The following is a 13,555-nucleotide window of genomic DNA, read 5'->3' as shown; positions in this document are numbered from 1 at the left end:
GGTGAGTTCAAACCCCATGTTGGGCTCCACCCTGGGCATGGAACCTACTAAGAAAAGGAGAGAGGAAAGAGGAAAAAGGAGAGAGGAGAAAAGAAAGAGGGGAGAGAGGAAAGAGGAGAGAGGAAAGAAAATTTTCAAAAAAGGACAGTACATCGAAGACTCAGGGAGAAGGGCTCACTAATCAAATATAATTCAAGGTTTTCTATATTCATTATATTGACTAATTGCCTTTTTCTGTTTCAGTTGCTTGTTCAGAAAAAATTGATTCACAGAATCACCCAATCGCTGCCCAAGGAGACTCAAAGAGTCTGTGTTTGCCCTTGGATCTGGTTCACTATTTACAATTAGGATACTGTTCTGCACTATACGTGTTCACAATTGTCATCTCTTCTTTTATGTTCTAATGATCCACTTTCAAATTACCAATCCTTTTGTCTGTAAACTGGGAATCTAATGTAAAAAAAACCCCGATAATAAAAATTGCAAATTACAAAGGTACATGATAGTTAAACAAAATAAAAAGACCACAGCCAAGACAGATTGTCATGCTATTCATGGAGTCGCGTATAGACAAATGTACCTAGTGCACATTCTTGGAGCACAAGTGCAGCCTTTAAGAACACAATGGTTATTAAGAACATTACAAAGTACTGTTGTAAATAGTTAGGAGCATGGGCTCCGGAGCCCGATGGCCTGACTTCAAAACCAGGCTCTGCCCCTTACTATCCCTTGACCTGAGGCAATCAATCACACTAAACTCCCTGTGTCCGGGTTTCTGCCCATAAAATAAGGATCATAGTGACTAGTACCCAACTCATACAGTTGGGGGAAGACTGAATTACTTAACAAACGTATGAGAACGGTGCTTGACACAGAAAAGGCTAAGAAATGGCATCTGTGTATCTGTAATGCAGTGTCTGTGAAAACCATACCTCATTTTACATTTCAGACTTGTGAAATGCAAGTCAGCATCTCTGGTTTGAAACTCCGGAACCACCCACGGTCCCTGGACCCCACCTGTAGAGAGTATCCCCGCCATGACACACTGGGTCGTTTACTCACCGTTTGGGACACAGGTTGCTAAAGCAAGCGATGATGTCTGTTTGGACAATGGGTTGCTAACAGTACACTGTATTTCCTGTGAGAGATCATTTTTCTTCTTAATCAACACTTCAGATGGATTGGAGCTATTTTCACACAGTGCTGAAAAGCAATTCCATGAGTAGTTTAAAAATTCTGTGTGGCTGTAAGATTCCGGGATCCTGCAACGGACTGTAATGTCTTCAGCAGTCGAGGTGCAATTTAGTGTTGGAGATGGAAGAGGATCTGGATAAAAGAAAGGTAGTATTTAGTACAGGAAAGAGTAACATTTAGGCTCATCGTCTACAAAGGTATGAAGAGCTCCCAACTTCCTTATGAGCTGGAAAAGACAACCACCTCCTTGAGCACCCAGGGGAGAGAACTCTCTTCTTCTGGGTCAGATCTACCTGCTCAAATTCAGAATATACGCAGGCACCAAATCCCTTATCCTCAATTCAGAAAGCCAAGAGTTTCCACAGGATAGCAGCAAAGTCACTTAGCTCCAAATCCTCATCTGAGTTGACATGAGGATTTAAAAGTTTTTATTTTTCTCACTTCATTTTTATTTCTTTATTTTTTAAGTAAGCTCTACACCCAACGTGGGGCTTGAACTCATGATCAAGAGTTGCATGCTCTACTGACTGAGCCAGCCAGGTGCTCCGTACTTTTCTCACTTACTTCAAATATTCATTATCCTGTTGTACTGAAAATATTCTTGTGTTTGAGTATAAGGTGGTCCTCAAAACTAAGTGGGCTGCTTCTTAACATATGTAGAGGAAATAGTTTATACTACCTTTCTAAAATCTAAAAATGTTTAATTCCAAAAGATATCTGACTTACAATATTTGCAAAGCATGCGGTAGAGCCGTGCTGAGAGCGGGTTCTGCTAATAGGCAGAGTAGGGGATGGCACCTGTCACAGACCTGTCAGTCTAGAGGCCTCAGGCCCAATCTTTCTCTAGCAAGTGCCCCCTATTGGCTACAGCAGCCTGAACCTGCAAGGATGGGTTAAGAACCACAATGCTAGTTTATCCCGTTAGACATTCGTGCATTTGTTCATTCATATGCCTTCTTGCATCTCTACTTTGCCTCAACAACTAACCATAAGAAATTCGAGAAAACATGTACAAATATATGGACTCTCCAGAAAATGGACATGGTAGCATTTGGATAATAAAATTTCAATGCTTTATGAACATCTACAAAAAAGCAAATTAAAGGAAAGTAACGCTCATCGAGATGCTATAATACTATGCTGCTATTTAAAACAATATTTTCTAAGGCAAAGGAATGTTTATAATCTAATCATTAATCTAAAATAATCTAAAAACTGAAAACATTCAACTCTTTCCCCCCATCTTCTCTAGACTTCCTTCGCACTCAGTTAAGTAACACACCTGGTTAGAGACCTGAGTCACCCATGACTTCCCTTTCTGCTTGGGACTTCTTCAGCTGTTAGGTTTAATCAAATTCACATAACTTGTTACGTGTTGCCTGAAAGCGAGCAATGGAAACCTTTCTCCAAATTAAATTGTAAGCAACAGACCAATAGCTTTCAAAAGAGTGAAGAGTTGCTCTCGTTGACTCAAAGCTGGCAAGCCCGGAACCCTCCTCTCTAAGCCTCCTCGGGTCCATCCTGCCTACCACACACCCACAGCAGCCCCAGGAAGCACCTCCCAGCAGCCCCAAGTTTCTCCGTGCACTTGAGAAATGGAATGGATGGTTCTAGATTCTGCTTGTACCTATGCCTGCCTCTGCAACTAAGCTGGGCATTTCTCAGGGGCCTGAAACCGAGCTTTCTAGTTCCTTGGAGATGTTCCACAGAAGCATTTCTCAAATATCAATGGGCACGAGAAATCACCAGGGGTGTGTGTTAAAAATACAGATTCCTGGGCCCCACCACCCCAGATGATTCTGATGTGGATGCGCCATGTGTTCTGTCACAGATTCTAGTTTAGTGATCTAGTTTGGCCAACGTCTAGCATTTCATTCAACACTTTCTGAACTCAACAAAGGTGCCTCATAAGACCCCTCAGACTGTACACCTTTGGAGGGTAAAGACTAGATACTCCTCACCTCTTCCCCACGGCGCCTGACCCAGCACAAGGTGCACAGGTGGTTCCTGAGTAAGGAGAATGTATGTGGGACAGAGGGAGGGATGGGTGGACAGACGGATAAATCCAGGGAGACGGTTTCAAATTACTCTCTCCACTGTATAAAAGGTAAACTCTTCAATCGGCTCCCCTCTGAAAAGGAAGGGTGAGGCGGCCAAGAGCCTGGACTCAGGAGCCTGACTGCCTGGGTTCACACCGCAGCCTTACCAGGAAGAGCCACTTGCCCTCGGCCAAGCTACTGAATCCCCCTGTGGCTAGGGGTCCTCTCCGGTACAACAGGGAAACCAACAGTGCCTCCCCTCCACGGTGCAGGTGAGGCTGAAATGAGGTGATGCAGGTACTAACGGACACAGGGATTAACACGCACTGCCTGGCATGGTCACGTCAGCTGTAATAGAGCACATGGCGAGAAGGCAAGGCCCCCACAAGTGTGCGTTACACAACCAGAGTGGGCTTCCGCTCTATGTAACCTTGGCCCACAGCTCTTGCGGTAGATTAAGAAATCATCCAGCCCAGGCCTCTTGTTCTACAGATGGAGAGACCCATTGCTAAATCTGTCTCGTTTTCATCTGTCAAATGGAATGTAATACTCTACAAGATTGGAAAGGTCTAGTGGAGTATGAACATAATTTGAAAGGGCCTACGTGGAAGAGCTAGTATGATTTTCCGTGTTTTTAGAGCTCATTTAACTATCCAGAAGCTCTTTCTGGGGGTCTCACTACAGCACAGTTGCCAGATAGCCAATCTGGAAGAGCCTATCCCGCTCACAGGAAAGTATGCAAACCTTCCTGCAGCATCTGGCTCAGAGCTTCTACAACTCAGATCTTTGTGTCTAGAATCCTCATATTCTCTCACTGCCCATGGGACTTCCCACAGCGATGTAACAAATATTAGTTACATCTCTACCTTAAGCAGCATGAAACTGGCAGGAAATGTATTTACTTTATCCTTAAGACAACTTAGTCAATTTACAATGAATGAATTCAGCAGCACTACTCTGTAAGATTGAGAACTGCTAATACAGATCTGACGATATTTGTGTATTTCTCTTAACTTTAATAAAAAGTCATACCACTTCAGATCATTTAAGGATAGAATAGTTAATTCTACTTATATGAACATCACCATCTTCAATGCAACTAACAAGAGAAAGAACTAAAAAACATTGATGGTGGAAATTTGAAGGGGATTTTGAGGGAAGAAGGAAACCAAATACCAATTTACACACAGAAGGAAGTAGATGGCGTAAATTGAGGGGGTGCCAGGAAATCCCCCTGCCTAAAATACTTTTCTGAAAATCTCCCATTAGGCCTGGGGTCTCCGGAAGATCACCAAGTCACTTAGGTATTAACATACCCTGAAGGAAGTAGGCCTTCCTCATTTCAAAAAAAAAAAAAAAAAGTATGACCAATCATTTTGTCATTCAAGTGTGAAATCCTGAGTCATCTTATGTCTTTTTATAACCAAAATCTAAATCGCTTGACTCTTTCTTAGAAGTATCTTCTCTCTTTCCTTTCCCAACATCTACTAGCAACACCTGTCTCCCTAGAAGATCACAGTAGCTTCCAACCTAGTGTCCCCTCTGTCTAATCCACCATCACTACCTACCATCTGATTAATCATCTGAAAATAGAGTTCATCAAGTCACTTCTTTGCTCCAGTATCAGATCCAGTGGCTCCCCACTGTCACAGGCTAAAATCCAGACTCTCAAGCCAGGACTTGAGGTCCCACATTCAATGCTGCCCAGATCAGTGCCTCCTGATCAAAACTCACCTCCTCTGGACTCTGCTGCTTGGCGGGTCTTTGCTAACTAGGCTATTCAGTTGGTCTGACTCCTGAAATCAAGCACCTTAGTTGAGTGACCATGAAATTTTAAAAATCAAATTATTCTTAAACATTTCATCAAGTTTAAAAAGATAAACGTATTCAAAAGTTTGAACTCAGTTTTACAAACTCTATAAAAGGGCTCTTAAAATGCATTCCATTGTTATCTAAATTTGAAATCAATCTTTTTAGTTGCTGGCTCTATAAACAGCCAGATCCCCAACCTGCGCGTTTTAAAAATTCTGCTTCTCCAAAGGCATCCACTGGTTCTTCTAATGGGATGCCTGCACACCTTAACAAGCCTCACTCTTCTAAATGGAGCTGATCATCTTCTGGACAAACCAGCCACCCAGTCTGAGAGCCCCCATTTCTGTCAACTGCACCTCTGACCTCCCAGTCACCTGGTTTGATTCCTTTCATTGCTATAATAAATATTTATTGAATGCCTAGTACCTACTGAAGTCCCTTGCTGGGCTCTGGGGCTACAATGATGAACAAGAGAGAAATTCCCTCTTCCTTCCAATGTCTCCAGCAGACCAGGCAGGTGAACTGGTGAATAACAGCTATTCATCCAGCTCCTCACTCCATCTTGTTCCACTGAGACTGCCTCAAATGGGACTTAGAGCTCAGATTTGAACTTCTACACTGGGCTTCCTGCCTCTTCTCCATTCCCTGCAAACTATCGTACACACTTTGCTACCAGTTGGATCTTTCTAGAACACCTCTGGCATAGAGTAGGGAGGGCTAGAATGACACCCTCTTGTAGGAGAAAACAAGTGAACCTGGGACCCCACAGAGGTGTGACATGGGTCCAGGTTCAGCTGGGAATGCTGCTGGGTAGCACAGAAAAGGCAGACAAAGTCAAGGGCAACACTAGGATGCCTGAGAACAGAAAGAGGTGATCATGGATGCCAGCTCTCATACAGCCTTACACTATCGATCTTAGCTTTAACTCAGAGTGAGACGGGGCCACTAGAAGGTTCTAAGCTGATGACATGCTCCAACCTCTGTTTTAAGATCACTCTGGCTGCTTCTGTTTAAAAATAAACTGTGGTCATAATATATGTAAGTCAAACCATTACGCTGTACACCTCAAACTTATACAGTGATACAGGTCAATTATGCCTCAATAAAACTGGAAAAAAATGAAATGTAATTAAATTTGTAAATAACACAAAATGTCTCCTGTAAGGGGCAATGGTAGAAGCTGGGTGCCCAATCAGGCGGCTGCTGTAGTCCTCCAGATGAGGATGAAGGAGCCTTGGATCAGCCCCAGAGGAAGTGGTGAGAAGTGGTCAGATGCTGTAAAACCAGCAAAATTTCCTGGTGGGATAAACACAGTGTTCAAGAGAAAGAGGAAGAGAAACATGGTGTCAGGATGACATCAAGGTTTTAGCCTGAGCAACCAAAAAGAAGGCACTGCTGTTAACCAAGCTGGGGGAAAGATTTGGGGAGGAACAGGATTTAAGGGAGAGTTGATGAGCTCACTTTGGGACCTGTGATTTGAGAGGCCCATCAGATAGATATCCGAGTGAAATACAAAGAAGTGGTCAGAAACACACATAAGGAGCTCAGTGGGGCTCCAGGTGAGAGCTCTCAATCTGTGCATTATCAGCCTCAAAATAACATTTAAAACCCCTGAACCCAGAACGAGCTCACCCAGCTGGCTGTGAATGCAGGCAGAGGAGGGTGGCTCAAGCCTTCATGTCTCCAATGCTTGCAGGTTGGCAAGATGAGGGAACCAGCCAAAGAAGCTGAGAAGGAACAGTTAGTGAGCTAAAAGAAAACCGGAATACGGTGGTGTCCTGGATGCCAAGAGAAGGTTGTGTTTCAGAGGAGAGAGTGATCAACTATGTCAGATGCTGCTGAGTGGCCAAGAAAGATGTGGTGGAGAGAGCATGAATGGATCACTGGCTTCATTAATGAGGAGATCAAGAGTTCTGGTACAGTGATGGGATGAAAGCCTGTTTGGGGTGGGTTAAAAGTAAACAGAGAAAAGGAGTTAGAAAGCAAACATGGACAACCCTTCAGGGAGATTTTCTACAGACTCAAGATGGCAAAGTGGGTGGTAGCTGGAAGGGTGGAGGGGGCGATGAGTTTCTCGGCAGCCACAGCGTGTGAGCACGGAACATGCAGCACATCGGCCTGGACCTGGTTGCACAGGCCAGAGGAGTATGGCCCACTTAAAAAGGAGCAAGGATGGGGCACCTGGGTGGCTCAGGTCATGATCCTGGGGTCCTGGGATCGAGCCCCATGTCAGGCTCCCTGCTCAGCACTGAGCAGGGAGCCTGCTTCTCCCTCTCCCTCTGCCCCTGCTTGTGCTCTCTCTCTCTCGCTCTTTCTCTCACATAAATAAATAAAATCGTTAAAAAGTAATTTAAAAAATTAAATTAAAAAAATTAAAAGGAGCAAGGAAACTAAGCAAGTCTTCCAATGTGTGAGCCCAGTGAGTGAGCACATTCGGGGCTGCCTAAGGAGGACAGGGGGCGATGCAAGGTGAAGGGGTGGCAGATTTGGCAGAGCAGGAGACATCTGGCATGACATAGGGAGGGCTTAGAATGAGTGGTAATAGACATGTACCTATGAAACAAGTAATACATTATATGTTTAAAAAAAAAAGAAGATAGTAGGAAGGGAAAAATGAAGGGGGGGAAATCGGAGTGGGAGACGAACCATGAGAGACTATGGACTCTGAAAAACAAACTGAGGGTTCCAGAGGGGAGGGCGGTGGGGGGATGGGTTAGCCTGGTGATGGGTATTAAGGAGGGCACATACTGCATGGATCACTGGGTGTTATACACAAACAATGAATCATGGAACACTACATCAAAAACTAATCATGTAATGTATGGTGACTAACATAACATGATAAAATAAAATTTAAAAAATAAATAAATAAACAGAATGAGTGGTAATGACAACTTCTAGGTCCTATCCATGGGGAAAGGTGGGGGGGGGGGGTGGATGGAAGACAAGACCATCACGAGAGATCAGGGACACAGAAGCCAGGATATTAGAATTATATATTTAAATATTATAACCACTAAGAATTATGACAGCAGGAACATCAGAAACAGCAAAAGTTAGCCAGGCATTCCAGTGATCCAGAAATGTTGGGATGTATCCACGGGCCTATAGATGACAAGGAGAATGACCTGGAAGCATCGATGGGAAGTGTGGAGGAACGTGGACTCTATCTCCAGTTCCCGTGTAAAGTGATACAGGAGAGAAAAAAACCCACCTCCTGGGGTGCGGTGCAGGTGGAAGCAGGCACTCTAATTTCTAGAGCATCATCTCTCAGTGGAGCTCAAAGAGTTCTGAGTTCACTGCTCCACTACATCCCTTTCCAGAATATTCCTAACAAGACAAGTGATGCTGCTGGCAGCAGCTCCGCCCAGCTGGGGTCGCTCCCTCCACCTCGGTCACATCCTCTCCTCACTCAGAGGATGATGAGGGGACAGACATTTGCTCCTCCTGTGTGCCTGACAGCCTACGAGACCGAATTCTCTCATTTCTCAGAAACCGTTCATTTGTGTTCGTCTCTTATAATAGTTGGAAAGTTGCCATTTTAAACAAACCAATTTATGGGATACTCACCAATCACAGTCAGAGTGAACAAGATGTCACTAAAGCTCGGAGATTCGATTCTATACTCAGCTTCATCCGATGATGTCAGATTGAAGATGGTAAGGCTTCCTGACATGGTGTCTAAATGAACTCTATCTACAAAAGGTGGGAAAACGTGGATGCGAGAGCCTGTTTCCCATTCGATGACTTTATCCTTATTTTTTGTCCACATGATCTCTGTAAAGGATACGGACCTTGGTACATAGAAAGTTATGTTCTCGTTCACAATTCCAAACATCCTCTGGGGATCACAGCTGATGGAGTCTAGGAGGGAAAAAGAAATTGGTTAGGAAAACCAACACGACTTTATTGAAAATAGAAAACCATCCTCCAAGATGCTCTTTGGGGGGGGAAAAAAAGTTAAATTTAGCAGTAGAAATGATTCATTGGCTACTTTTCGCACTAAGCAGATAAACTGCTGACGGCAAACACAGCAAGCAGGACATGTTTGACCATGTGGAGTTTACTCTCTAATGGGGGCACTAGGGCCCACATAAATGCAAGAAGCGGATTCAACTTCGATGGAGCACCAAGTCCCTGCTAGGGGCTGTGGGCACGGCTGCCAACATGACAGCCAACCAGACAGGTGTCACTCCAGGCCCTCAAGAAGCCCCACTGTGTAGGGAAGACAAAGCAGGCCCGGGGAGCCACCTCCTCGAGGGCCTTCCCCAGGAAGTCACGCTGACACGCCACAGAAGCCATCACCCAAGGGCTGGGGGAGTGGGGGAGGAGAGGTAACTGTATTGATAGAGGAAGCGGAGCCTCCCAAAAAAAAAAGGAAGCCCTGAGTTGAGAAGGAGCTGGGTGTGTTTGAGGAAATAATAAAAGCAGCTCCCCATGGCTAGAGGAAAGCGAGCAAGCAGGTCACAGGTGGGGGGTGAGGCTGGAGGGGCAGGTGGGGCCAGATCACAGCATATGTGAGTGTATGTGAGTGTACCTGGGGGTGTCAGGTAAGACATGCTAAGGGTTTGGGATGGATCCTAATGGCAAGGCAAAGCCACAGGACGGCTTTCAAAACAAGACCGGCATGACGTCATTTAAGCGTGGACAGCGGTGGCTGGGGACAGGCATGCAGGCAGGGAAACCAGCAACGAGAAGGTGGCAGACTGGGCCGACCAGAGCGGGGTGTGGGTGGAGGGGACAGACAAAAGGGCAGACTTGGAGAGCCTGGGAGAGAAAGCAACGGGGTTTAGTGACTGCAGGTGGCGGGTGAGGGAGAGGGGTAGTTCACGGTGTCGGTCAGGCATCCTTCTTGGCTGACTGACAGAGGCTATTAGCTGAGATCAGAAACAATGACTGGGAAGCAAGCCAGGTGGGGTGAGACACAGACTAAGGGCACAGGACTAGGTTCAGTGGCGTGGGGAGCGTAGGGGAGCTGGCTCCAATCGTCCCCCCTCGTGAGTCAACCGTTAGCATCTCACCTGGACCCCATTCAGCCAAGCCTGGCTGATCACCTGAAACCCACATGGTGGGAGTATTTACAGCAAAGGAACTAATGCTTCAGACAGAGACTCCTGCCTACTCTGCACCAATCCGGTTGTTAAATATTTACTACCACCCCTAGACTGGGATAGTCTCGATACCCCCAATATGGGTTTAAATGCATCTGGTTCCAGACTTGACTTTCTTGTTAAGAGAGAAGAGCAGCTGTTAAGGGAAAGACATTAAAGATAAATTAAAACTTGATGGAAGTTTTTGCCTAGTAGCAATCGGGGTAATTGAAAGAGCATGGGAAAAATCAAGACTATTAAATAGACCAATTGTAGGCAACTGTGTTCAGTAATTTCAAATAAGAAGTAAATATGTCCCATTTGTCTATTGCGAGGATTTCTAGAACACATCTCCCTTAATTAAGGGAGACTGCCCACAGGAATACAGCAGCAGCCCTCCTTGTGGTGCTGATCACGCCCTCTCTTCTCTCACACTTGGCCACAGCACGTGAGAGGGGGCAGGATTTGAGGAGTGAGAGTCTATCCACAGCCACTAGTGGAGGCTCGAAATGTCTTGCGAGTGAATGAATGAGTGAATGCATGCATGAATGGGAGTGGGTAGAGTGGTGGGGGAAGAGAAGCAGTAGGAGGTGAACCTTGGCTGCATAAAGATGGATGGCTGCCATCTTCCCAGGGAGAGGTGATGTTTCCTGGGCTTGAGAACAGGAGGACGGAAGAAGTCGGGAATGGAGCTAGTGCTGGTAAGAAGCACGGGAGGGGAAGGGGGAGACCAGTTCCAAAAAATTCCGTTTCAAGCTGGAAGAAATTCTCAAAACCATTTAGTCGAACAACCCCCCATTTCACAGGCGAAGTGACAGGGCACCAAGAAAACTGAAGGGCAAGGTCAGCGCATGCCTCCTCGCTGCCAGCAGTGTGTTCACGCACCCTCGTGCCCCTTTTTAGCGCGCGTCACACACACTGCAGTAGTGGCGCCCACCACGTCACACAGAGTCCCTCGGCAGGCTTACGGCAGCACCAGGACCAGAACGCAGATTTCCTGACTCTGTGCAGCCCCACCCCCGCCCTTCACAGCAGCCTGGTCCTGGTACTCACTCTGGAAATACTCACTGGGCAGGTCTACGATGTGGGGACTGCCCCAACCCCAGAACACGACACAGTCCCTGCCTCCCAGAGCTTACTTTTTGTTAGGGAAGTCAGACTTGATCCAAATAATTGGACCAGGGGCGCCTGGGTGGCTCAGTTAGTTAAGCATCTGCCCTCAGCTCAGGTCATGATTCCCAGGGTCCTGGGATCCAGCCCCACATCGGGCTCCTTGCTCAGCGGGGAGCCTGCTTCTCCCTCTCCCTCTGCCTGCTCCCCCTGCTTATGTGCGCTATCAAATTAATTAATTAAAACAAATAATTGGACCAACACCCCGCTGCAACCATGCTCAGGGCCAGCAAGCAGAACCACAGGGTATCACTACAGAGCACCCACTCGGGGAACCGACGAGGGGTTAGAGACGGCTTGTGAAGAATGAGGAGCAGTGAGCCCCACCAAGCGGAAGGGGGAGGCAGGCCCATGTTCAGGGAACACAGCTCCTGAAGGCAGGAGGGCAATGCCGTAAGACAGGAGGTACCCAGGGGCTACACACACAGGCAGGGGCCAGGCCGTGCAAGGCCACAGACAAAATTCTGCCCTGTATGTTGAGATCAGAATGCTACCAAAGAGTTTCAGACAGGATGGTGACAAATAATATGAACTCTTACTTTTAAAAATGTGTTTAAAAACAAAATATACATAGACACATAGATATAATTTTATATAGATGCAGAATGGTGATATAGACATTTAGCACAGTTTCCTTCTCTGGCCTGTGTGTGTGTGTGTGTGCGTGTGTGTGTGCATGTGTGGCTTGGATGCCTTACCCCAGCCCCCAAGCCCTATAACCACCCTCAGTCTGGTAATCTCCATTAACAACTCAGAATATACCCTTTGGTTTTTTCTCCCTGATCAGATCATCAAATAGAAACAAAGATATATCACACATAATGCATAAATATATATATATAAAATTATATGCTTTGTCATGATTTAACAAAAATGGTCTTATGCATATTTCTTTGCATCTTGCCTTTCCCATCAAGAATACCTCATAAAAGTCATACCAAATCCACCAGTATGGCAAGACTTCATTCTTTTTATTTATTTATTTATTTTTTATTTTTTTTAAGATTTTTATTTTTATTTATTTGAGAGAGAGAGAATGAGAGAGAGCACATGAGAGGGGGGAGGGTCAGAGGGAGAAGCAGACTCCCTGCCGAGCAGGGAGCCCGATGTGGGACTCGATCCAGGGACTCCAGGATCATGACCTGAGCCGAAGGCAGTCGCTTAACCAACTGAGCCACCCAGGCGCCCAAGACTTCATTCTTTTTAACAGTTACATATTATTCCAGGGTACGAATGACCCATAATTAATTAGCCATCCACCACTGCTGAACACCCCTTTAGTCCCTAGCTTCTTCTACTGCAATAACTGTTATAACTATACCTGTGTCCAGGTTCTTGTGTATTTACAGTTTCGTGTCTGTGGGACAGTGTCCCTGGAGTGGGGCTGAATTAAAGGGCAAACAGATCTTTTATTTTAAAATTCCTTTTTTTTTTAAAGATTTTATCTACTTATTTATTTGACACAGAGAGACGGAGAGCACAAGCAGGGGGAGCAGCAGAGGCAGAGGGAGCCTGATGCAGGACTTGATCCCAGGACCCCAGGATCAAGACCTGAGGCGAAGGCAGATGCTTAACCAAGTGAGCCACCCTGGCGCCCCAGATTTTTTAATAGAAGCTGCCACGCTGCTTGCATTTGCAATTTACATTTCCATCAGTTAACATCTGAGTTATCTTTTCCTTGCACATCTCATTGTTATCTGAATTTGCATTTTCCTGACCTCTAGAAATTTAAAAATCTTTTGTTTGTTGGTAATTTGGATCTCCTTTTCTGAGAACTGTCCTTTTGTATCCTTTGCCTTTTTTTCTATTGGGTTGCTTGTTTTTTTCTCATCAAATATGAGTTCCTTGTATGTTATAGAAATTTTTGTTATCTATATTATAATTTTTCTCCAAGGTGGGTGGTTGGTGTCGTTCCCTAAGACAGGGGACGTGGAGGAGAGCCAGGCTGGGGCTGGAAGATCATACTTTCAGTTTTGGACACTGTGTGGGGTCTGTAAGACTCCCAAGTGGAGATATTCAGTAGGCTGCTGGGTACACAGGTCCGGGGCTCACAGGAGAGGATCCAGACTTGGGGATCATCACATTTGTAGTGGCTACTGTCTAGCATTCCCTTCCCACAGTAAAGTCTTTTCCATTGCACTTCCAAGACTAACCCTGAAGTAAGCTGCTGATAGGATAACTGCCAATGAAAAAGAAGAACAGGAGAAAGGGGAGTGAGTGGTTTCTCAAAAGTCACAAACCATGAACGAA

At 45.5% G+C, this 13,555-nt stretch overlaps 1 protein-coding gene across 3 annotated transcripts in view; it reads right to left on the bottom strand.

The window, feature by feature from the left end:
- Window positions 1-13,555, bottom strand: part of CD58 (CD58 molecule) — a 39,825-nt gene that overhangs the window by 14,778 nt on the left and 11,492 nt on the right. For all 3 annotated transcript variants that reach the window (XR_013447960.1, XM_036091803.2, XM_036091802.2), the window contains exons 2-3: window positions 8,616-8,909; window positions 1,063-1,326 (exon numbers count right to left, since the gene is read on the bottom strand). Coding sequence is in view for 2 of the 3 variants with exons in the window: in XM_036091803.2 (XP_035947696.1) it covers window positions 1,063-1,326; window positions 8,616-8,909 (558 nt within the window). In the remaining variant the exon portion in view is untranslated. The remainder of the gene's footprint in view (window positions 1-1,062; window positions 1,327-8,615; window positions 8,910-13,555) is intronic.

This window comes from Halichoerus grypus, chromosome 5 (assembly GCF_964656455.1).
Source record: "Halichoerus grypus chromosome 5, mHalGry1.hap1.1, whole genome shotgun sequence".
Taxonomy (NCBI): domain Eukaryota; kingdom Metazoa; phylum Chordata; class Mammalia; order Carnivora; family Phocidae; genus Halichoerus; species Halichoerus grypus.
Note: the sequence above shows the minus strand (reverse complement) of the source record. Positions and strands in the feature narration are given on the sequence as shown.